At 35.7% G+C, this 24,105-nt stretch overlaps 1 protein-coding gene across 7 annotated transcripts in view; it reads right to left on the bottom strand.

The window, feature by feature from the left end:
* Window positions 1-24,105, bottom strand: part of TTK (TTK protein kinase) — a 43,519-nt gene that overhangs the window by 13,703 nt on the left and 5,711 nt on the right. For 4 of the 7 annotated variants that reach the window (XM_026089482.1, XM_026089475.1, XM_026089477.1 and 1 more), the window contains exons 3-15: window positions 23,297-23,449; window positions 20,569-20,713; window positions 20,036-20,261; window positions 16,356-16,462; window positions 11,802-11,942; window positions 8,160-8,256; window positions 8,005-8,080; window positions 7,825-7,922; window positions 6,619-6,718; window positions 5,787-5,910; window positions 3,098-3,279; window positions 2,819-2,955; window positions 815-941 (exon numbers count right to left, since the gene is read on the bottom strand). In XM_026089482.1, the coding sequence (XP_025945267.1) occupies window positions 815-941; window positions 2,819-2,955; window positions 3,098-3,279; window positions 5,787-5,910; window positions 6,619-6,718; window positions 7,825-7,922; window positions 8,005-8,080; window positions 8,160-8,256; window positions 11,802-11,942; window positions 16,356-16,462; window positions 20,036-20,261; window positions 20,569-20,713 (1,560 nt within the window). In that variant the 5' untranslated portion in view covers window positions 23,297-23,449. The remainder of the gene's footprint in view (window positions 1-814; window positions 942-2,818; window positions 2,956-3,097; window positions 3,280-5,786; window positions 5,911-6,618; window positions 6,719-7,824; window positions 7,923-8,004; window positions 8,081-8,159; window positions 8,257-11,801; window positions 11,943-16,355; window positions 16,463-20,035; window positions 20,262-20,568; window positions 20,714-23,296; window positions 23,450-24,105) is intronic. The other 3 variants (XM_026089480.1, XM_026089481.1, XM_026089478.1) reach the window with 2 other exon arrangements.

Raw genomic sequence — 24,105 nt, forward strand, 5'->3', positions numbered from 1 at the left:
GGATACTGATGCTCTTCACATTGGATATCAAGAAAAGGAGGTTCCTTAAGTAATGATCTTAGTAAGTCTTACTATGAACACTTTTCTCTTCACAGACAATGCAGGAAAGCAGAATATCCAAGACAGACATTAAGTCGCAGCATGCAACTATAACTTAGAGCTGTACAGAAATGACGTAGTATTGGAACATAAGCTCCACAGCACCGAAGTCTGCTAGTTAGAAATAGACTGCACTGTCCCTATCTGCTGTAGCTACATCAAGCTATAAAACAGCCACAAGATAATTATCAGTCCTCTGGTAGGAAGCTTACATTCACTCACATGTTTTACCTACAATTGGTAAGATTTCTACCAGGATGTGCAACCCAGAAGTAATCAATTTTTACATGATTTCAGGTCTCTACACACACCCGTCAAAATATGTGACATCTAACAGAACGGAGAGAGAATGCAACTCTTCATTCTCTGTCCTCCTTCAGATGCTTAGAGTTTCTAACACACACAGTTTCTCTTTTTGGAGAAAAGTAATGTTTAGATGTTGGAGATAAAGGCTTGGTGGTTTTGCCAGGATTGAACTGATTTTTGAAGTGTTAACTTATTTTACTGAAATACAGACAGACATATCAAGAAATAGTTCTTTTAAGAATAGCCATTCAGATTACTTTCCATTATTCATCCATAGAGATGAACAGCAACTGTAGCTAAATTTAAAAGAAAATACTTGCACTAAAGAAGTGGCCAAGACTAAATGAAAATAAGGGACTGAAAAAAGTGACAGACAATTTAAGTCCACAAGACAACCTAAAATTATTACCTGCAAGCCAATCTGATTTTGAAATGGAGTTGCTGGAGTATGTGGTAGGAAATATGGTAGCTGGCTGTACGGAGTAGAAATTTGACTTCCTGGTGGAAAGTCATTCTTTACAACTGGTGTTCTGAAACTAAAAATAAATATCATGAAAATCTGCATCTAGCTGCATTTTTTTTTTTAAATAAAATTTTCTAACACAAAGCTGAAATCTTCAGCGCTTCTTCAGACTTAAGAGTTTACCCAATCAGCAAAAGCCCAAGCCTCTGCTATATTAAATACTTAGTAATAAGACCATCAATATTACACATGCATTAAAACCCCTGAGGTATCACAAAGTCAACAAGTTGATGAGTCCTTAGAAGTAGGCTTGAGCTATAAAATACTTAGAATATATCTCCTAAAACAATAACTAATCAACTCCCCTTCCATGACTGGCACTCTGTACAGACTGGAAAATGAAAGCACTACACAACTAAAAAAAAGCTGCTCATAGGACAGCAACATAAGCATAAGCAGAGCCACAGTTAGTATTTACTGCTTTTTATTCAAAAGCTCTCCTTTTTGATGAAGTTTTTTTTTTTTTTTTTTTTAAGTGAGCATATTGAGACAAACAACTTCTGGCAGTCATGAGAATTTTTGAGAGTCTTAGCTACTCTGTATATTATTAGGAAGTAGAACTATATTGAAGAATATTAAGACTGCAAGAAAGGGTTAAACAGGTATGTTTATTAATATATTAGTGCTTTTTATTTTAATTTGTTCCCTTGATGCCTCTGCAATACATTCAGTTATATTACCAAATATACATTTTTCTACTGCTCCCCTGCACAGGATGAGTCACGCTTCAAACAAATATTTAAAGGAAGACATTAAAAAAAAAAAAAACACTTATGCTGATGGTGTCAGGTATTGTAAGCTACATTAACTTTATACTCAATGCAAGGTTATTAGTCTCTATATAACTATATAAGGTTCTTACAATATTAACTTAGTGCTTCAGAATCATGAATGATTTTTATGTTCAAAGCAACCTAGCCCAAAATACCATGCCAGTATTTACAGACAAGAAACTGACACCGATTAAGACCAAAGATGGAAAAGAATTTAATACATGTAGGACTTTTGTAGGGAATAAAATGACAAAAGTTTGATTTTTAAATCCTTCAGTATGTTCCATGCACAGCTCCCACTGATCACAGCAAAAGCACTCAACAATTCTGCATATTTACCCTTTGCAGTACATATTATGTATAATGAACTTTAAAATAATTTCCATACTATCGAATTGTGGAAGAGGCAAGAACAGCATATAATTTGAGGATATTTTTTAATCAACTTCCATCATGAGATCATGTGCTTCATTCACTACATATATTCTAAATTTTACAGCTACAGAGGCAGAAGTCCTACTAACTAACAGCGCTTACTCATCACACAGTCTTGACCTACATGATTCACCCTAGAGACTTGTGAAAATAGTAGGTGATCACATAATTAAATATTTACCAACATATGAACAGGGATTTATGCCAAATTTAGGATTGCGTGAATTAACAACTGCTAGCATTTCCTAATTTGAGTGCTTTATTCTGCAAGCCTCTAGATTTATTACACTTTTTTTTAAACCCACAGATACTCACATCATGGGAACGAGACTGATTCTCAATTACCAATGTAAAAAGTCTGACAATCATAAAAAAAACCATGGCATCTGAAAGAAGAAGCACCCAGTAATAGGAATCAGAGCAATAATTCAGTGCTGTAAATAAGGACTTATTGTTTAGGTGTTGTACTTCCAAATGCTGAAACATTGACATGGAAGCAAAAGAGTTCCCCAAAACGCAAACTGAATCTTGAAGTTGAGCAGTTGACAAAGAGCTGAAAGCACTCAGCAATCTTGTTTGCTATCTGAACAGAAAAGCTTTAGAACCTTGTTAAAAATCACTGAAGTCATTGCCAAGGTCAGCTTCTGTCCCCAACTATATAGCTCAAAGAGAAATAGCTTACCAGTCCATATAATCATTAAACATGGTGCTTGGTGTTCCACAAGCATGCAATGGATCATTTTTCTTAGAAACAGCATCTGGTGGTGATAATCCTTTCAAAATTGGATGACTAGGTTGTTCAAAACTTGATTGTTTTCCCTACAGAGGGCAAAGCAAACTATTATTCCACAAGAGGAGCCACAATTAAGAACACAGAAATCACTTTTTCAACACATGTTGAAAATGCTCCTGTTGAACACAGGAAATGTTCATGTTAAACACATGTTCCTTGTTATTTTACCTCTTTAAAGCAGCTTTTCTGAGTCACTTCTTGAACTGGCCATTTTCTTCTGGAGTTAACACAGCTAAGTTTTATCCTATCTATTTGCTTTCTATAACCTTCAGCAGAACTGGATTGTTGCTGTTGGCTTTCCAGACCTCTTGGCTCTGGTATCTTCAGCTCCTGATACTGGACTTTATTTTCTGAAGTAATTCATCATTTAAAAACAAAACAAAAACACACACACAAAACAAAACTTAATATTCTAGTACTTTAAACCATTTCAGGCAGATTTATCCCATAGAGTCTAAAAGAAGTTTACTTTATTTTCTACACCAAAATAAATGAATACAGTTGACTTAATGGACTCACAGACATCTTTCACAGCAACTGATACTTAAAAGGCCTTAATAATCTTCCTGGGCCATATTCAGTTCAATGTGATATCACAACAACTCTTTCCACAAAATCTTAGGATATTACTATAACAAAGTGGTACATCTGTGTTTTTGTTCATCAACATGCACAGAAAGATCATATTCATCACCTGTAGTACATCACCCTGGGACACTCTCAGGAGTTAAAGCATTTTTAAAAAGCACGTTGCAATACTTGTAAAAGTCTTTTGTCTGATGATAGGCAACCTGTCTAGAGAAGCAGATCATGCCATTGCAATTGCTGACACCAAAGCCATAAAGGGACATGGCATCCTCAATCTCTCGGTTCTCCTACAGATTTGATAGGACATTGAATTGGTGGCAAAAAGCAGACCAGGCTGCAGATAGCACAGTTCGTGTTCCTTTGAGTGTTTGGTCAGGTTTTCCTCTTCAAACAGCTGGAAAGCAGTATCCCATACTAAGCAGAAGTTAAGCGCAACTCAGCTACTGAAGGACTGAGCTACTGAAACCAGCATCTTATCCAGAAGCTTGAACTAAAGCATGAGCAGATGGAAGTATAGCCTGAAACCCAAAATGTTCCTATATAAGTCAATCAGAAAGGTTCTCACTGAAGGAGGAAGAGACAGAGACAGAAAAAGACTGTCTGCATTTGGAAAACCACCATTGTTTATATTAATCTTTTTCTTTCCTAAAATAGGCACATATGTATATAGTCCCAAATCCCACCCTTGCAAGGTCAGACATCTATTCAGCTGCTTTTTTCAGCAAGATGAGAAATCAAGGAGTCCCCTGGGAAAGTAGATTTCTGATGAAACACAAATGTCAAGTAACTGTTAGAAGTTGGAAGACGTATCCCATATTCCACACAAACAAAGTGGTGGTGTGAAGTCATGACTAGGATCCTTGTAAATTTTACCAGCCCTAAGATATTTGTCATAAATCTAGATTATTTATACCATTTCCCACAAAGACCATAATTTAAGGTTTCCTCTCCCCCCTCCCCCCCCTTTGATAAGCCTCTAAACAGTACAGAGTAAAGTTAATATATGTCATTCCTGTGAACAAAGGATTTCTGCAGTACAAGTTCATAAACTGGATTACAGTGAGTATATGGAAAAAAGTGGTGAAAATKATTTGGGTGGGGGGCTGTTTTTGTTTTTTTGCAGGACATAGAAAAGGGCAAGCAATGTTGCAGTTTGCCTTTTGACAAAGGATTTTTATACTTTTGAGAAACCTCATCAGACAACTGTGACATTAGAGAAACTTGAGAATACTCTATCGAAAGACTAAGACACATGCGTACAGTCAGGTACAACTCAGATGAGAAAAATAAATTATTAGAACAAGTAAAGTAATGCCCAGCATGACAAAAACTTAACATTTAGAACTGAAGCATATGCCAGTATTATATGGGACAGTGAAGCTGACAAAGATAATTGATACCTAATGGATGAAACCAAGAGAACACTAGGGAAGCCTAGCCAAAGTTGTTGGCTATTAATCCAGCTGTGTGAACACTGAACAGTTCAGAATATCATAACAGGCTAAAAGACCAAGTTCAATCCCACTATGAGAAATTGCCTGCAACATGTAAACAGCAGCAGCAAACTCCACATACCTAGAAAGCAGTTTCACATAAATAGGGCAGAAAGAGTAAGCTGAAAGCAACAGCTGACATGGATGTTCTGCATTCACAAGGAGTTGAGGGAGCTTTTTACTTTTTTCAAGTTAAAGACAATGTCATGCTGTCACCTTTTAAAACTTAGTTCAGCCAAAACAATCTCAGATTAAACTTCAAAAGAAGTTAAATCACAGCATCTATAAGTAAGAAAAACTACTAATTGGAGTCTGTCTAATCAAACATTTAAAGAGACCATCCTTCAAGAACATTATAATCCTTAGTTTGAATTTCTCACAGCCAACGTTCACTTTTTTTTGGTATAAGTTTATCTGATGTGCTGGCAGCACGTTTCTTCACATAGGCTGGGAAGTCTTAATTTGAAACCTTGTTGCTATTTCAAGATCTATTAAGTATACTACAGGACATAGTAAATTAGCCCTACACCTCTTTCTTCAAGCCCAGCACTTCACAAATAGATTGTGTGCCTTTGAATTTTGAACAATACTGTAGTTTTTTGATACCACTTCCACAGGCACCACTCAACCAGATTAATTAAATGCTTCCCAAATCCCCCCCAAAATTTTCACTTTGAAGAACATTTTCTTTAGTAAAGCATTAGCTTATACAAGAACAGCAAATTTTCAATGCTTATTCTATTTCAAACTACTAAAACATCACATATTAACATTACCTTCTCTTTTTGTTGCAAGACTTGCATCCATTTTGGTTTTGAGAGTTACAGTTGAACTGGTAGGAGTTTCTAAGCTGTCCTCATCCAACATCTGCAACTGTACAGAGTTTTTGTCTTCTAAGGACTAAAAAACCAAAAAGCATCTTAAAAAGAATCAAGAAAGAGAATCCCAGCATAATATCTGAAAGATATTTCCTTATGATAATCAATGACTAACATATACCACAAAGCAAATACGCTTCACAATACAGTGCAGGATACAGACAATTATACATTGATCYGACTTTTAAATCCATCAACATCCTGAATTTCCATCATACAGTTTCTATAACAAAGATCTAAATGTTTTCTAGTCTTAGATTTTCTTTCTGGCAGGGGGAAAAGGAGAGGATGGAACACAGAAGTGCAAGACAGTTCAAAAATCAGTCTCTACCAAAAGCCATAATTTACAGCTCTGTAAAACACCTAACCGGACTTCACTGAAATAGAATATTTATGATAAAACTCATGACTATAGCTGAAAAAAACCCTCTAGTAAATATGCAATCTTATTCCCTCTTTATAAATCAATATGACAGATTTTTAAATTCCTCCCTCCTTTCTCTCTGAGGTACTGTTTAGAGAAAGATCTTTCAACACTTGATTAAACAAAGATTTTCAAAAGCAAATACCACAGTGAATGTTTCTATTCACACCTAATTATTTAACATGCAGAAATTCTACTTTATTTCCTTCCTAGGTTGAAAAAAAAAAAAAAGCATTGTTATTCTTTTTTTCCTTTCTAATAGGTAGAGTTCCTTATATTTTACGTAAAAGGGAAGATTTAAGTTACCTTTAAGTCTCCCAGGTCATATGAATCATCCCCACTAGATTTTGGTTCAGATAGTGGAAAAGGTGCAATCAAGGCTGTAGATTTCAAGCTGGATATTTGCCTATTAAAAACAGTATTGTTAATTACATCACATGCCAGCATAAAATTAATAGTTGCCTTTCATGAGCTGGATAAAGAATATCATCTGTGTGAAAACTTCTAGCTACAAGTTACAAATACAGAGGAAAAACAGGTGCACTGTAACAGCCAAATGAGAGAAACCACAAAAATCTAGAACAGTGCCACCACCATCCCTGAAGTGACAGACAATTAACTGGCTTTCTTTAACAGAAAACTGATGAGCTAGGGATAAGATCCTAAACCCAAATAGTGTTTTTCAAAGTAAGCATTTAAATACTTGCAGAAAAATGCTATTATGTGACATATGGTCTCCCACTACTTTCACAGATTCAGAATACTGGGTTTAAATTTGCTACTGAGAGACTAAGTACAATGTCTTTTTTACTCTTCAGCTACATATTTCTCTCCTATAGTAACAAAGCTTCCCATTTCTGTGTGAGTTTTTCCACACAGTAACAAGAGGAAGAAAGTCATCTAACAAAGGCTGAATTAGGGGAAAAAAGGTTGTCCTTTCTGTTTACTTTCAAGGTACACGAAGCTCAGGAGTAACACGCAGCAAAGTGCTACTTAAGTTGGCAGATGCAGATTCTTCTACTGGTGGACAGCTACTCACACTGAAATGAGCACTAACACTTTCTCAATATTACAATTAGCATACAGATTTATAAGCCTCAGTTGTTTTGACCCAAAATTTATGAAAGATTGTTTATAACGTTGCAGTTAAAAGTGCAGATTTAAAAATCTCTTTGAAGTTACAAGTCTGCCTTCTGGCTAATTTTAGGGATGGGAGTACACAAGTATAAAGTTATTTTGAATATATTTTGTCTCTGTCTCCATCTCATTTACTTTTACAGCTCTCTACTGATTAGATGGAGCAAGAAACTGATCTTTGTATGCTCTCATACAATTAATCTGAGTGGCAACATGGACAGTGGGATAAAGCAATACTACTGTAACTATAATGATCATTTTTCATCAATAATTTTAACATTCTTAACACTTGACATTTTCACTATCTAATAAAAGCATTCCATTGAAAAGGAGAACTAAAATGTATTATGTTGCAGTAAAACCCAATAACCATACCTCTTCATAACACTAGCTGTAAGCGGAATATCCACCTTCTTCACAAGATCAGCAGTATCAGTTATGAGTTTAACAGGAACCCTCCCAAAAGGGCAGGCCTAGGGGCAAACTGGAAGTTATCAGATGTGTAAAGTAGAAAGAAAAGTTTAAGATTTTGAACCAAAATGTTACATATTCTACCTGATTAGATTTGTTTAGTGGTCTTAATGGATTATGGCAATTCAAAATAGCATCAAATTCTTGCGATTTCTCCCCCCTGAAAGCAAGGGAAAAAAAGTGTCTTTTTTTATGATGATTTAAGAACTTAAATAAAATATGAGAAATCAAGCCATTACCCAAGAGTAGCAGTGGAAGAATTTTCAGAATCATTCCTTTTTCTACTTTTGTAATTTCCAACTACGTTCTGAAGTCCAGATGCTTGTGTACTTGATACTGCAGTCAAATAAATTAGAATTACTCAGTTAGTACTACAGATTATATTTACTTCTAAAGACAATTTTTTTTCATAAAAATTGCAATTTGAAAAAATACAGACATTCACAGTAATCTAGGACCGATAYGGCATATATCACTATTTTCTACTGACCCAAGTAGACATCTTATATGATTACATAAGGTATGATAATCCATCTAGGAAAAATCCTTATAACCACAGGGAGCTTTTCAGGATGAGTGCAAAATAGACTGCAACAAATAGAATATATTAAATAAAAAAATATATTAAATACCCATTTTATAAACTGCTATAGTTGTATACTATGTCTAAAACACACAAAAGGGAGAGTTAAGGTATCCATAAACTATCCAAACAAATTAACTTTTGGACCTCAAAAGCTCGATCTCTGTTAATCTTATTTCATACACAGAAAAATATAAGGACCAAAAACATTGGTTTCAAAAGCATGGCAGGGATGGGGGAGACACCTTAACTTTCAGGATAAGCTGAAATGACTTATTACCAAAGCCGTTTCCCTAGTCCCTCCACCACACTAAATCACCAACAGGGTACTTCATGAGAGTAATCCCTAATTCATATCAGGTAAATTCAACTGGATTAGCCTAAGAAAATTGTTTGGGTTAAGTTAAACCAGTAGATTTCACTCACAGGTAATTTGAGTGCTCTTATGAGCTGTGCTCTGCTGTCAGGACAGAGGATAAAAAAAGACAATAACAAACGGCTTGTCCCCTAGCCTGATCTCAGCCCAGAAGAGAATATTGGTCAGTTTTTGAAAACTGGCAAAAGTTCTATGAAGCTGTACGTTAATCTTAGGATGAAATGTCAAGTCAACTCCTAGTCATGCTGTTACCAAGTCTTGTGAAAATAAAGCATGTATTTTATATGTACTCTGCAGTAAGCAAACCAGAAATCAAATTATTTGAAGAGTTATTCTAGAAACTCAAAAGCAGCAAATAAACAGCACAGAACAACAATCATCATCCGAACTATCTTTGCCTATAACTAGATATGAGAAAGTCATTTCTCAGAGATGAACAAGTTACCACAAGTTACAACACTCAAGTTAATCATCAAATCTTTAGTAACTGCCCCAAAGCATGTTATGGTCATGCACTGAACTTTACAAAAGGTAGCTTAATTCTGCATTTAAGGAACATTGTGGGGTACAAGTTATTTTACAAGCTTTCAGAGAAACAGTGAACTGATAGTTTCAGTTATTTATCTGATCAACCCTTTTTTAAAATTGAAATTAGCTTCTGTTTATTCAGCTATCAGCAGATCACAATAAAAGAATTAAATTAACAGCATGGACAACCAGACATCACAGAACATTTATTTAAAATAGTACTGTTGTAGTATCATCTTCTACATCATATAGGCCTTGGTTTTCTATCAGTACAGGAAACTGTCTGCTTGAGCAATGAACAGAAGAATTCATGTCTATCCACAGTTTTTCAAGAAAAGATGTCAAGGTTTGGGGAGTTTTTTGTTTTAACTGTTTCTCTTGACATTCTTGAATTCTGGATCAGTTTATTAAAACTTATATGTTTATTTTGAATGCCCCCATGGCCCCCTCCTACCTTCAGCTATACCTCAACATTTCAATTCTCGCTATTTCTAGTCTGCAAATTTTTATAAATGATTTTTACTTACATAGACTAAACTACTCAGACTAAAAAGATAAATACCTTAAATGCACTATGTATTCTCTCTCAATTTTATTTTTGGTATATGTTTAATATAGCACTGGCACTAGATCTGGACAGTTTCTGATCAGTAGCTTAACAATCCAGCACACACAAAAGAAATCCTACTCTTCAAGACAGCCTCTCTTACTAATCATGACCTACATTTTTTAATCACCAAATTATGTTTTTTTTCTAATTAAGCATGTTTGATTTTACCCAGCAAGTCAAATAATTCCTTTTTCCTTTCATGCATAGCAATCTGAAGTAACAGGCTTCTATATTGTTCCAATTTCCATAATACTTGTATCACTACATTAAAACTGCATGTAACTCTTGTCAGTCTTTCAGAACAATCTTTTGAAGCTATGAAGTGTATTAACAGTCAGCATTTCTGTTTTCAAATAGAGAAAAAAGCTTTTAAAAGCAACTTTTAAATAGAAATATGAAAGACAGACTACAGATTTAAATGTTTATATATTAAAGCAGATAGAACAGTCTCTCTGTTGCTCCAGAACCAACATACAAATTCATTTAAAGCTAGATTCAGTGATTTATGCCATGTGTGTCCCTGAGTTGAGATATTTCAAGTCGTGTTATTTGTCATTTAAGCTTTTTATTTTGAAATGGCTGGACAAAAAAAAAAAACTTACCATTTTCCAAATATTCCATTTTACTTGTTCATTTAAATGAAAAACTAAATAAACCTACCCTTTCCTCAAAACTGATTGCTTCCTAAATGGCAGACAGGCATTTGACATGTATTCCCTCAGATGTGCAACAACTAAAGCCAGTAATATTACAGGTAGAGCTTATACAATCCATAAAGAAGATAACTCTTCCTGTAGAACAGTATTTTTTGGCTCTATTTTATTTTCCTCCATTAATCACATATTAAGAGCCACAGCTGATATAATCAACTATTAAAAAAAAATCAGTACTAGAATGGATTATTATTGCAAATCTTGCCAAATGTTTTTTCCACAACTAATGTTTCACATAAAGGTTGATTTAATAGAAGACAGTCAAGTCTCAATCACTTTGCTGTAGACACACCTTTATGGAAATAAAATCAAATTTATTTTCACCAATTCTGTCCTTACACAAGGTTTAAAAAAAAAAAAAGTGCTAGATGCCACTCTTGCAAGAGTTAGTCATATGCACCTCTACGTTTGACTTGAACTACATTTTTTTGCTGATTTCCACTCCAAGTCTCTTGAAAACTTGGTAAGTTATTGAAATTATATACGAGACCACCAGTATCAGTTATATTGTACATATAATCAAGCACTTCAATTTTGTACCGATAAGTACATACTTTTTAGCAATTCGAAAAATAAATCTGAAGTTAAAATGGATTCTTTTTCCTGGATTTGGCTTCACTGAAATTGCTGCCAAAACTTCTTCAGCATAAGCTTCATAAGATACACCTCAAAATAAGCTGTGTTAATATATTTCATGCCTAATAGCTTCTCTGCTATCATTAGCTCTGTATTTCACGCTTCCAGCTATAGGTCTTCGTTACAAAGTGCAAATACCTAATGCCAGACAGAGGAACACCCTTTGCAGAATTAGTGTACCATCCTACTACAGATAAAGAACTGTATCTTAGGGCTCCTGCAACCTGAAGTCACAGCAGCAGAGATGCAACTGAGAACTGAAGGAATACAGTGAACAATGTAGGCTGCCTAAGGTCTCATTAATATCACTGTTTATTAGATACTAACATAGATCTTGAGTTCTTTTCTATGAAAGACACCACAGAGAAAATAACTTTTCAATCTAACATTACAAATTGTATAAACCCAACTGACATTTTAAGAAACTGCAATTACCTGCAAAGTTCTCCTTCTCATCTGAAAGCAATTGCTTTTTTTGTGAATGAAAGTTTCTCAGAGCAGTTTCCAACATTTCTAATGGAACAGCACAGCAGTCCACAGCTTTCTGAAGAAGCTGCTTACACTTCTTCATATTTCCTAAGTAGTAAGGAACAGGGAATTAGAAGTTGAGAGAATATAAACAATTACAGTATGGCAACATGTTTTTATTTTAAAAACATGCTTATATTCATGCTTTATATTCACTTTGCATCATTCTCTGCAACCATTGTTTATTATGTACTGTCCCCATTTAGACATACATCTATTTCAGGGATACTACCTGGAACTAGCAAGACATGAGTACATAAGCCAATTTTTCATAAGAGATTGAGCAGCAAGTCATAAAATATACTTTATGAATTCATATCACTTCGTTCTCAGCATTTGTTTAGTTTGTATTACAGGAACCAAATGGAAACATACCACAAATTCTAAAATTAGTTTTTCCCGAAGTATCAGCAAAGAAAGAAAAGGTTTATGGACTTTTTTTTTTTTTTTTTTTAGATCTGACCCCTAACTTCCACTGGTTCCCATGAATGTGCCAGACAGTGTTTACAAGCTAAGAAACTACAGTTTATAACTGCAAATATTTATTTTAATTTTTTTTTTTTTTTTTAGATCTGACCAGATACAAAACTTAATACATATGCATTATAAATCATCTTTAATTCATTTAACTAGGAATCAAAGTTAAAAGCAGTTGAAGTTAAAACCAGACATCACCAGTCCAGAAAGCACTACAGTTGGGAGGAATGAAAAAGGAAGGATATTGTTTTACTGCAGCTCTACACATTACTAAACACCATAAACAGAGATACAAGAGAACTGTAAGGTATTTTAAATGAATTCTTTAACATGCATTTTGTTTTCATATATGAACAGGTACACATACTCTGCTATGAAGTATCAGAGTCAATTCTCAACTCTTTGATACTTCATAGTAGAAAGTGGAAAGAAGTGTACTGAGACCAAAGTTTTTTTTTTTTTCTTGATTTTTTTTTCCCCACAGGGCATCAGGACAAAATGATAGAATATTTTGTTACAGCTATTACATTAACAACTGTACCTTGAAGCCCCAAATTCCCCCTTCTTCCTTATTTCTAAAGTAGCAAAATGTAAAATACTTTGTTCTTACAGATGCCATGCATACATAATTAAATACTTACTAGACTATACAATAATATAGTTGTGAGGTCCATGATATCTCCACCAGTCCAAACTCCAACTAAAGTTAGATGCCAATTTGCCTCTAGTTAAAATTTAGAGGAGGTTAAATTTTAAGAATGTATGCTTAAATAAGCTATATTAAGAACATTAAAACTGAGAAGTTGGACACTGAAGCAAGAAAATGACAAAACCTGGCTGTAGCTTCATTTATACTCCTCTATCTTGCACACATTCATTATGACTTGGTTTTTAACCGTATGGTAAATACTTCCCCCACCAAAAAAAACCTGAGCAAGTGCATAGCTTTAGTATTTCTCTTCAAGAATCCTTAACTAGGATCCTACCTATGGCTATAATAACCACACAATGGTTCAGCAAGAACCATTCAAGGCTTACTACTCAAAATCCACCAGTCCTCCTAGTGTTACATGCCTTACTGAATAAAAATATTTATTAAAAAGAGTACAGCACTAAAACATCTACGTGAAAATAAGTAGATGGGGAACCAAGGAACAAAAGCAAAGCAAGAAGCACCTATGAGTTTCAGTCACTACTCTTCAGTTACACATAAAAAGCCTGAATGATCTGCCAAGGCATAACATTCTCTATACCCAAAAGTAGTTTTATTTATGGTGACAAGCTTTGAACACTTCATAGCAAATCTGGTTTCAAGCAAACCACACCAGGTGCACCAAGAGTGAGGAGAAGACAGTATTCTATTTAAATTAAGTTTTACTCATTTAAACAAAAACAAATGACACCTTTATTGTATCACTTTTTTCAGGTCATGAATATTCAGTTTATAAGCCAATCTTGATTGATCTCAATTTGCCAACCATAATTTCAGAATTTTGATTTGAGATTTACCTAAGAGTTTTGCTCAAAACATGGAAGTGAATGTATAATTTAACCTTTTAACTTTTTCTTTCCAGTGCAAAGGGAAAGTGATTAATCCAGAAGAGATCAGTAGACTTGCCAAAGCACTGCTGAAGTGACCTGGATAAGAAGGTAACAAAGCATTGCTCCCTCACTTTCCTTTGGCCTAAGCTGCATGAACCGAGGGGAAAAGTAAAAGAAACAATATACAACTAGCACGTTACACCAATCCCCTTTGAAGCACCAACGAGGGACACTATAGCTCTGTACACATTACCAAATGTCAAACAGATCAACTCGGGGATAACAGATATAAATCAAGAGTACACATGGGAGACAAACCAGTTATGATTGGCTTTTATTCCTTTGGGATTAAAATTTCATTTCAAGCTGGCTATTTGCTGTCAAATAAAAAGCTGTTGCAAGAACACATCCCATAGCTAGGGGATAATTAAATCCACTGGTGATTGTGATAGAAGGATGGATTAAGTCATTAGTAATCAATAGTAACACTTCTACACCTTACTCCAATTACACAATAGGAGTTTTATGCCTATTACCCTGTATTTGACAGTATCTTAATTATCACAGTACTTTTTTATTACCCTTTATTAATAAACATTCAGTGCTAACAAGACAAGTTATTGGCAGTCATTTTTTCACTACTGTTCATAAGGTCAGCACAACCACCTGACCTTAGAACAAGCCCCGGTCAGGTAACTGACTAAATTTAAAACAGGAAAAATTGTTCTGAAATTTCAAGTCAGACACGCAGATTTTTGTTCTCTCCTCCACATCCTCTGAAACAGATGCTTTCAGTATCCTTCCTCCATGAATTACTTTGTGGTATGTATTCCTGAGGGGGATTTCCACAGCTCTTCCTGCTCCTTTGCAAATGGACTTACTGGTCAGGACAACTGGAAAAGCTAGAAGAAAAAACCCTGAATGTCTACTTACTGATTTTAATAAAGTGTCTCTGTGTCACGGGACACACTGAGCATCTAAATTGTATTCTAAAATACAGTAGAATAAAAAAATGCATTTGACTGTAAATCTATTTTCACAGGTAGTGGTCCTGTCTACAAACAAGAAAAGTAAGCATAAAAATGAAATAAGATGCATTCAGAAACCAGAGCATAGAACAGATAATTAAAGGAGATAAAACTGCCTAATGCAGTTAACTTTCAGAATTCCCCATACTAGGCAGTATACTTGTATGGTCAGCTATAATAATAATAAACATGCTTAGAGAAAGCTCAAAATTTATCCACCAAGGCTTCTTCTCTGAGAGAAGGAGAAAAGAGTTCTAATGGAACATGCTTTTCTTCCCAGGGGAAAAAGCTGTTAAAGGGAGGAAGAGAATAACAGGATGGCAGAGACCATGTTGCTCAAATCGTCTATGGAACAAAGATTTTTGGGGGGGGGGGGGGGGGGGAGGACAGACACCCACAAATACCAGCTCATGGGTAGGTAGCACATCCCTGCTACCAAGTACTAGATCCATGTTCCCTACACATGCCAGGAAAGAAGTTGCATAATAAGCCAAAAGGAACTCCATGGACTACTGGTTTAAAGTATTAAGGACCTATTGTTTTAAGTTAATTGGAGCATAATTTGTTGACTGGAACATGCCATCTATAATATTGTCAAGTAATTCTACTCCAAACTGAAGAAACAGAAGATATTATTCACCTCCACTTTCCCAACATGACTATTCAATGACAGACCAGGGAACAGAAGAATCGGTTAAAATTCTGCTGTCAGCTATTTAAGACCCTGAATGGCAGAAGGGGGGGGAATTTACTTGGTCCAAATTCCACATTTACAGTTCAGTGTATTTTGGTTTAATAAAAAGCAAATCAAGAATCTACATTTGCTTGTTTGGAAGAARCCAGAATTGAGAGAAGTTTTTTCATGACTTTCCTTTTAAATGAAACTAGGTCACCCTTAAGAAACCTTGAAAACACAAATATGAAGGTATATCTCAGATTAAGTGTCTCATTACCAGCTATGCTCCTGAGTTATATTCCATAGCAGTCTACCAACAGCCAAAGAATTTTTTCCTCCGCAAGCAAAATGCATGTGTCTAAAGGGAGATTACCACCCAAACCTGAGTATCATTTTTCACCCCACCAGGGATCTCACCCACACCTGCCAGTATAAGGTCTACCACATTTAAAAAAAAGAAATCACTGACAGATTTCAGCTTGGTTTAATATTATTTCTGAAGAGGGAAAAAGCCACTAAAAACCATGTGTATATTTTCATTAAAATGAAAGCACATGTTGTCTTTAAATTTTAATCACAAAAGAAAAAATAAATGTTTCATTTTCAAGGAGCTATTAAATGAGCTATTTCAAGGAGCTATTAAATGAGAAAATCATGACAGAGCAGCATCCACAAAAAAAATACACCCACACTAAAACAACACAGAACACCACCCACAAAACAAGTTTTTCTACACACCTTGTGATAGCTCAAACTGTGCAAAAGCCACATGCACAAAAGCAAACTTCTTGCAGTTTAGCCTGGCCAGATGAAACTGGTCACGTGCCTCCTCTGGATCTTGAAGACTGTAAAGAGAATATACCAGTAGTTACAGAATGAAAAGCCAGACTAACAAGGATCAAGTTCCATGTACTTAGCAATGGCATCAGATAATTCTGGAAAAGTAATTCATCTATAGCCAACAAAATTTTTTCTCCTCCTTAGAACCATTACTAAAGTGCAAATAAGCAAAGAGTCTCAAAAATACCTAATAACTGAAAGATATCAAACTGACCCTTTCCAGAGAATTCTGTAGTAAAAAGTTTAATTATATTAAGAATGAGAAAAGTCTCATTAATGGCTTAGGTGTATTACCAGAGTCCAGTCAAGTTTAATACACTCAACTTTTTGCTAATCCAGAACAATAGGACAAGGACAGAACAATTAAGCTCTAACACATGAATTAAATTCACTTTCACACTTGTAAAAATCAAAACTTTTTTCTTGGGGGGGGGGGGGGAAGAGAGAGAGACACTTGGATAGCAATAAGCAGAGCAAGACCTAACGTGAGCAACGGACACTATGCTACACACTTGGTGGCACTGTGCAGCAGCCAGAAGAGTTAGGCRAAGGCAGGCCTAGCATGGTTAATCTGCAATGCGGATGACCATTCACAGATACAGTTGGCTGTTCACCTAGCCTTTTTCAGGGTACATTCAAGGGTTCCTCAAGCACCTGCAGAACCACAATGGGCAGAAAGGTTTTGGCACAGTCAGACTGTCTGGAAAACAAACCAGGGCAAGACATGCCCAGTGCCAAGAATGGATGAAAAGAACCCAGTGTTGATGCTAATAGACACTAAGATCTCAAATTATTGTCACTGCTTGCTTCAGAAGTTTGTGATGCCGTGACTTGCTCTTCCTGTTATGTGGAAGATTTGAAAGAACAGCAAATGGAGCACTTCTGTAGAGCATCTTTCTTCCCCCACCAGAGGCACTACAACCAGCTCACCTATGGATCAAAGAGTTACTTGCTTGCAGTAGCTGAAAAATCAGAAGGACCCTAGTAAGCCATGAGACAGGTGAGAATATTTTCTTTAACAGAAACTAAAACTGAGCAGAGAACAGATACTAGACAAGCTGACAGCCGGGAACAGAGAAAATTAATTTGAAATGCTGTGGAAGTCTCAGAAGCCAATAAAATTGCTATCAATGAGTGAACATCAAAAACAAAAGACCCAAACACTCAAATATCTTAATGTCAGTCTCCAAAAATAGACAAGCAACACTGCCTTTTGACTGATCAGACTTTAAACAAAACCAATTTCATATTCTGGTGAGATTACATGTTTTGTTCATAAACATAATTCATAGAAATAATTTACTTTGACTTAATATTACAACCCATTCTGATTGAGAAAGCAATAGCTTATAATAAATCAGAGTAAGAGTTGGCTAATCTCTGAAATAGTTTACAAACAGGGAACTACCATTTAGGTTCCATTGGGATTGATGCTGTGCCAGATTTTGGTGGGTACTTTTTTTTTAAGCAGTTGGGAAGGTTGTTTGTCTTTTTTTTAAAATAGTTTTCATTAGCAGTCAGGAAATAACTGACAGCATTTGTTGATTAACAGATACAAAGCAGAAAATGAAAAGAACAGATCTGAGTTACCCAGTGAGCTAGGTGCACTCTACAGTAATACTGGTTACCAAAGCAGAGGATGTTTTAGTATAGCTAAAGAGAGACACGGCACTACTGGAGAAGTCCAGCAGAGGGCTATGAAGATGATTAGGGGACTGGAGCATCTCTCTTATGAGGAAAGGCTGAGAGAGCTGGGCCTGTTTAGCCTGGAGAAGAGAAGACTGAGAGGGATCTTATTAATGTGTACAARTATCTGAAGGGAGGGTGTCAAGAGGATGGGACCAGACTCTTTTCAGTGGTGCCCAGCAACAGGACGCGAGGCAACGGGCACAAACCGAAACACAGGAAATTCCATCTGAACATGAGGAAAAACTTCTTCACTGTGAGGGTGACAGAGCACTGGCACAGGTTGCCCAGAGAGGTTGTGGAGTCTCCTTCTCTGGAGATATTCAAAACCCGCCTGGATGCAATCCTGTGCAACGTGCTCTAGGTGACCCTGCTTGAGCAGGGGGGTTGGACTAGATGATCTCCAGAGGTCTCTTCCAACCTCAACCATTCTGATTCTGTAAAGGCAGTGCATTTTTAACAATGAAGCAAAGAAAGAGACCTTCTTGGGAGTAGTCTGCCTAAAACCTGTAGTGGTCAAGCAACTAAACACATCATCCCAATGAGACATTGCAACTAAAAAGGTGAATGATATTCATGTATTCTAGTATTAACAAGCTAATGACAGTACCTTCAGGGGGTTTTTTTGTTTGGCTGGGTTTTTTTGCTATACCATACACAGAATATGGCACACAGTTCTGGCATTTGTATTTTTAAAAATATATTAAAAAAAAAAAAATCAAGTGGAAAGAGGTCCAAGAGTTGTAAAGTGATTAAGGCAGTAAAAGTAAGCAGCCAAGCACCATTTTGGTAAAGAAATTCCAAACACCAAATCCAAATTCCAATTCTGTTTAATCCAAAACAGAAACTACAAGCTAGAAGCTTTTGTTACACAACCTTTGTTCAGAGGAAAAGCAACTAACCATTGAACAAGAACACCATCTCTCAGTATCTTTATCTAAATACAGGTGGTCTTTCTGGAAGATAAGTTTTAGTCCAGCATTTACACAAAAACATCTTTCTTCAAGATGCTAAGGATTCAAAACAGGACACTACTCACTGCTGCCCATTTCCCAACAGCAGATTCAAGAGATTACTGCAGACATACAGTGGAAGCAAACAGAGGATGCAGAAAGATCCATTCAGCTGACAGAACAGGCAAAGAAGCAGATCATATCAATACTGCAGGATCAAGCCTGGTGTTCAAATTTGGATAAAGCAATAAAAGGTCAGAACTAATCTCCTAAGTCATGAAAGTCTAGAATGATGTTCCAAGATGTTCTTCCCACCCTAAGGCAGCTATTGAATACAGCTTGGAAGGTTTTTACACCAAGAGAGAAAGCAGACTAGACAAGGGAGTTTTTAGACCACTGAAGTTTGGCTAAATGGACTGGATAATAGCAGGTTGTGTACCTCACAGCTATGGCAAGTCAGTTGTAGAAGTCCACAGGAAAATAATCATAACTTGCAATGTACACAGGTTAATACACAGTTTAAAATTTCCCCCAAATCAAAGCTCTATCAGATTTCACCCATGCTGTTCTCTGCAGCTTCTTTTGAGCTAATGTATAAAGCTGAAGTAAGGGGCACGGGGGGTGGGGGGGAAGCATCTCACACTGCTTCCCATATGCCTGACACATACAATTCAGGTAAAAATGTATGTTAACACATCTAACTCAAATGGTTCTCAACAATCATGTTCATAAGAAGAATGTAAGTACTGCAAAAGTAATAGGTAGGTTGACTAGCCATCAGACCTGCTCAGAATTTCAAAGATGCTACATGAAAACAACATGACCTGTCAAAACACTCATTTATGTTGTGGAAACCACTAATGCAAAGTAACTATCTTCACCATCATTAAAATTCAGAAGTCAGAGTTCTTACACTGAAAAATGAAAATGTATACTTACGCTTTCARCTCAGCAAATCTCACAAGGATGCGAGCATAGCTCTCATCTTGACTATGCTTTTCTGCAGGTAATGCAGTTACCGCTTGACTGTAACGACCAATGAGTCTATTCAGTAGAGTAACATCCATCTGAGGAATTCCCTTCTTCTCTAGCCTAAGCAAGAAACTCAGCCAGTCTTCTGGATTATTTGTCGTCATCATTATTTGATTAACAGTTCCAGAGTTATCTAATGGAAAAATAACAAAAAGGTTTGATTAAAACTGCAGCAAACATGAAAAGCAACATAAAACACTTTTTGTAAACTTTAATCTACAAAGACTAGTTTTGTGGGTGTGATTTTTTTTTTGTACTAGATTGGAGTAATGAAAAGTTACTAAAAAACAAGGAGAGATGACATATTTTGAGGTGATTAATACTAAAGAAATACTAAAAGAATAATATTGAAATATCTTAAACCCTTTCAGTTAACAGTTCTTCCATCCTTAGTCTAGGTTAAGATCAGTTAAAGAAGTGATAGAGATAAAAATGCATACCTGTTGTATCAGCTGATAATTTAGTATAGGTAAGTTCATCTGTGACATTGTCTTCATTTTTGTACTTGTTTTTCAAATCTCTAACTCTACTCATGATTGAGGCGATTTGTGGCAATCCTCTTTCACTCAGATCCTCCTCCTCCATCTGCAGACACAAGGTTAAAAACTAGTGAAGTTCCTGAAGAACTCCATTGTAGCAGATCCTTAACTGGAATTACCTTTAATTGATAGTGCATGTAAAACACTTTCCCATGTATATTTTGCAAATTAGTTAAGATTAAACCAAATTATATAACATATATATTCTAGTAAAACTTTGTCATCTTAGTTATACAAATAAACTTCATAGCAGAAGCCAACTTAGAACAACAAAAGGAGTTGGTGCACTAAACTGATCTGCCCAAACTGTAATCCACGCTGTATAACAGCCCTTTCCAATAACGTATATCCAGTGTTTCAATAAAGTATACAGAGGGGGCGGATGTTGCCTGAACAGCTATCAAACCACATTCTAAATCCATTGATTTGGATGGTTAACAAGAAGAGGTAGTCCTACTCCTAGCCTTATACTCCTTCCACTTCTCTTGAACAAACCAGCAATGGAATGGGTATTTACCAGACCTTATGATTACCTGGCTCAGGGACAAACATCAACAGAAAGTTAATCCTCTACAGAAAATAAACGGGAAGGTGATATATTGTTTTGGGGTGTTTTTTTGTTTTTTTTTTTCCTCCTGCTTTCTCAACTGCCTTATCATATGGAAAAAAAAGAAAGGAAAGGCAGGCAGGAGACCTTTATACTTGGTGTTACCTGTTAAGAGTGGGTTAGACTACCCAAGATGTCCAGTCTCTCCCCCTCCCACCCCATCTTAAACATTTCAGGTATAGAAAGAAAACTTGATACCATAAACTTCAAGTTTTAACAACAGTTAAAATTCTCCAGTCTCATCACAGATATAAGTTATAGCACAACTAATAAATTTCAAGACAGTAAAAGTTGCCTAAAACTCACCTTTTAGCATTACCCTTCCCTGGTATTGGCCCAGTATTAACATATTATATGCACAGTTGAACAGTGAACTGTACCCTGAAAATTTTCAGTCTATCTATGTAGAATTTGCCTCGATTTTAATATTATCCTTCTTTAAAGTAGCACTTAATTAAAACATATGGTACATTTATTTATACCATTGTGAATTTAAAATCAAACATTTTGAAACTCTTGCTTCTTATAGTTCTCATTAAGTTTTGCTGTTGCAAAATTTTACAGCCTAGATCTCTATCTCAAAGAATTCAGTCTTTATTACACAAATAAAGACAAACCACTGAATACTGGTGAACCAGAAAGGAAGGTGTAACAAGTAACCATACTACATTGCCATAATAAATATTATGCAACTTTTGTATTAATTCCTGGCTGGAATACCCGTTTTGTCAGGGAATACAATCCAACACCAAAACCAAAAGCTGGTGGTGGAGAAGGTGGTTAGCCAGGAGACACTAACAGGAAGAGAAAGAAAGCTCACAGATGAAAAAAAATAATCTGCACAAGGTCTTACAATCTGTGTAGGAGCTGGAAGAACCCTAAAGCAATTTGTGTTGTCAACTTTTAAGAACTATCCCCACATAACTGGGGTAATTCAAGGCTTACAAAAGTAACAGTGTAAATGTTTAACATTTACAGTAAAATATTGAGAACCTTACAAGGACAAAGTTAAGCATGTTTCACCTTTCTACAGTCTCTCTCTAAGAAGGGCAAGATCTTGTGTATATTTCCAAAGAATAAACCATATTACCTCTTCAAAGGATGTGATAGGTGCGGGTAGCAGTTTACTAACAAAACAAATCATTTATTTTGCTAAGAGGTGCACTACATAAATAGCATCTTTATATAATTTCAGTACAAGTTGTTTGCCATAGCTATAACTGAAGCTCCAGATTTGATCAACTCATCTACTATGCGTCTTCTCCAAACAGAAAGTATCCATATCCTAAGGCTTTTCAAAACACCAGCACATAGCAAAACACTAAAGTATACATAAAGAACTTCAGAATGTAACCTTTTCTTACGAAGTACAAAGAGCAGTATCTTTATGTATAAATATCATACTAACACTTGCCTCATTTTCTGCCACAGAAAGACCTAACCAGTTTTTAAAAGCAGCTTGGCAAGTTTATGAATGGGATTTATGGAAGTACTAGAAGGATATTAAACTTAATGACCCACTGGGTCTCTTTTCATTGTTTTAGTTTTTAAATGTTTTCTACACACATTTGCTTTGTGCTGTTAAAAAAGAAGTTTAAAAACAACTATTATAGTTTCAGCAAAGATGATGTTTTGTAATCATCACGTAGATAATACCTCTTTTGGCATTAGTAGAAGAGGAAAATAAGGACACAACTACACATTGCTTCCATTTTATCTGGAAACAATTGGAGAATGTAAACATGCAAGTTTTCAAAACAGGTATACAATTTTTAACACACATGAAATCACATACAGGATAGAAGGCATCAAAGAATCTGTCTCTGTATGCCTACATTTGACATATAAGACCTTGCAAAATAAACCACTGCAGTTAAATCTGCTAAATTAAGTTAGATCACCGCAATTAAAATCTGAAAATTAAATTATAAAGCTTCATTACCACTGACATTGCTGACTTCCAGCTAATTGTGTTCAACAAACTCCTCCAACACAAAGTCATAAATATCTGCAAATCCTTACCTCTGATCTCTTGTGCTTAGCAGTGAAGATAAGGAAATAACAGAGACCTACTTCTGCATTTATACATTAGCTGAACTGAACACTGAAGAATTCCAAATGGGCCTTAGCAGAATTAAGGCTGTGAAGAGATAGGGATGAGCTATTTATCTCTGCCTGAAAAAAGTTTGAGACATAAATATGATAAATATCACAGTAAGAAAAACAAATCTACACCTTAAAAGATGCAGTATGCCTCTAAAGCACTGTTTTGCATAGTTTGTATCAGCAAGAGGGCAAAGGAATCTTCTCACCACCATGACAGATAATCATAACCTTGCAAGTGTAATAGGAAAAAAAGCGTGAAAAGGCATTGTTATGGGTGAAAGGAAGAGTCCAGCAGAAGCAGGATTCTTTCTAAAGAACAAGCTAACTAAAGTAAGAGCTTGCAAGCTCTTGCCTAAGTACAATTCAAGGCAGAGAGCATGCAGGTTTGTTACAGTGCACTGAAAGAGGAGAGGAAGAACATAGGGGAATACATAAAAACTACAAAGTTAAGGTACAAGTCTGAATTTCACAGAACTTGATATTCTGTAAGAGTACAATTTTGTTTTTTTTCCCCCCCATTTTATAACAGCAGCTTAGCAATTAAGTCCTATATGTAGATATTTGCAATCATTTTTTAAAATGGTAATTTAAATCTAGGTTTGCAGTTGATAACATGGCTAAGTAAAGGTCAGAAGTGTTATGCATGCCCCTCACCCTCAAGCCTGAATTAACATATTGCAGTGCAGTGGTACTCAGACTGATCTGTTGACTGTGAGGGTCTACTG

The sequence above is a fragment of the Apteryx rowi genome, unplaced genomic scaffold, assembly GCF_003343035.1.
Source record: "Apteryx rowi isolate R43461 unplaced genomic scaffold, aptRow1 scaffold_818, whole genome shotgun sequence".
NCBI classification, from domain to species: Eukaryota; Metazoa; Chordata; class Aves; order Apterygiformes; family Apterygidae; genus Apteryx; species Apteryx rowi.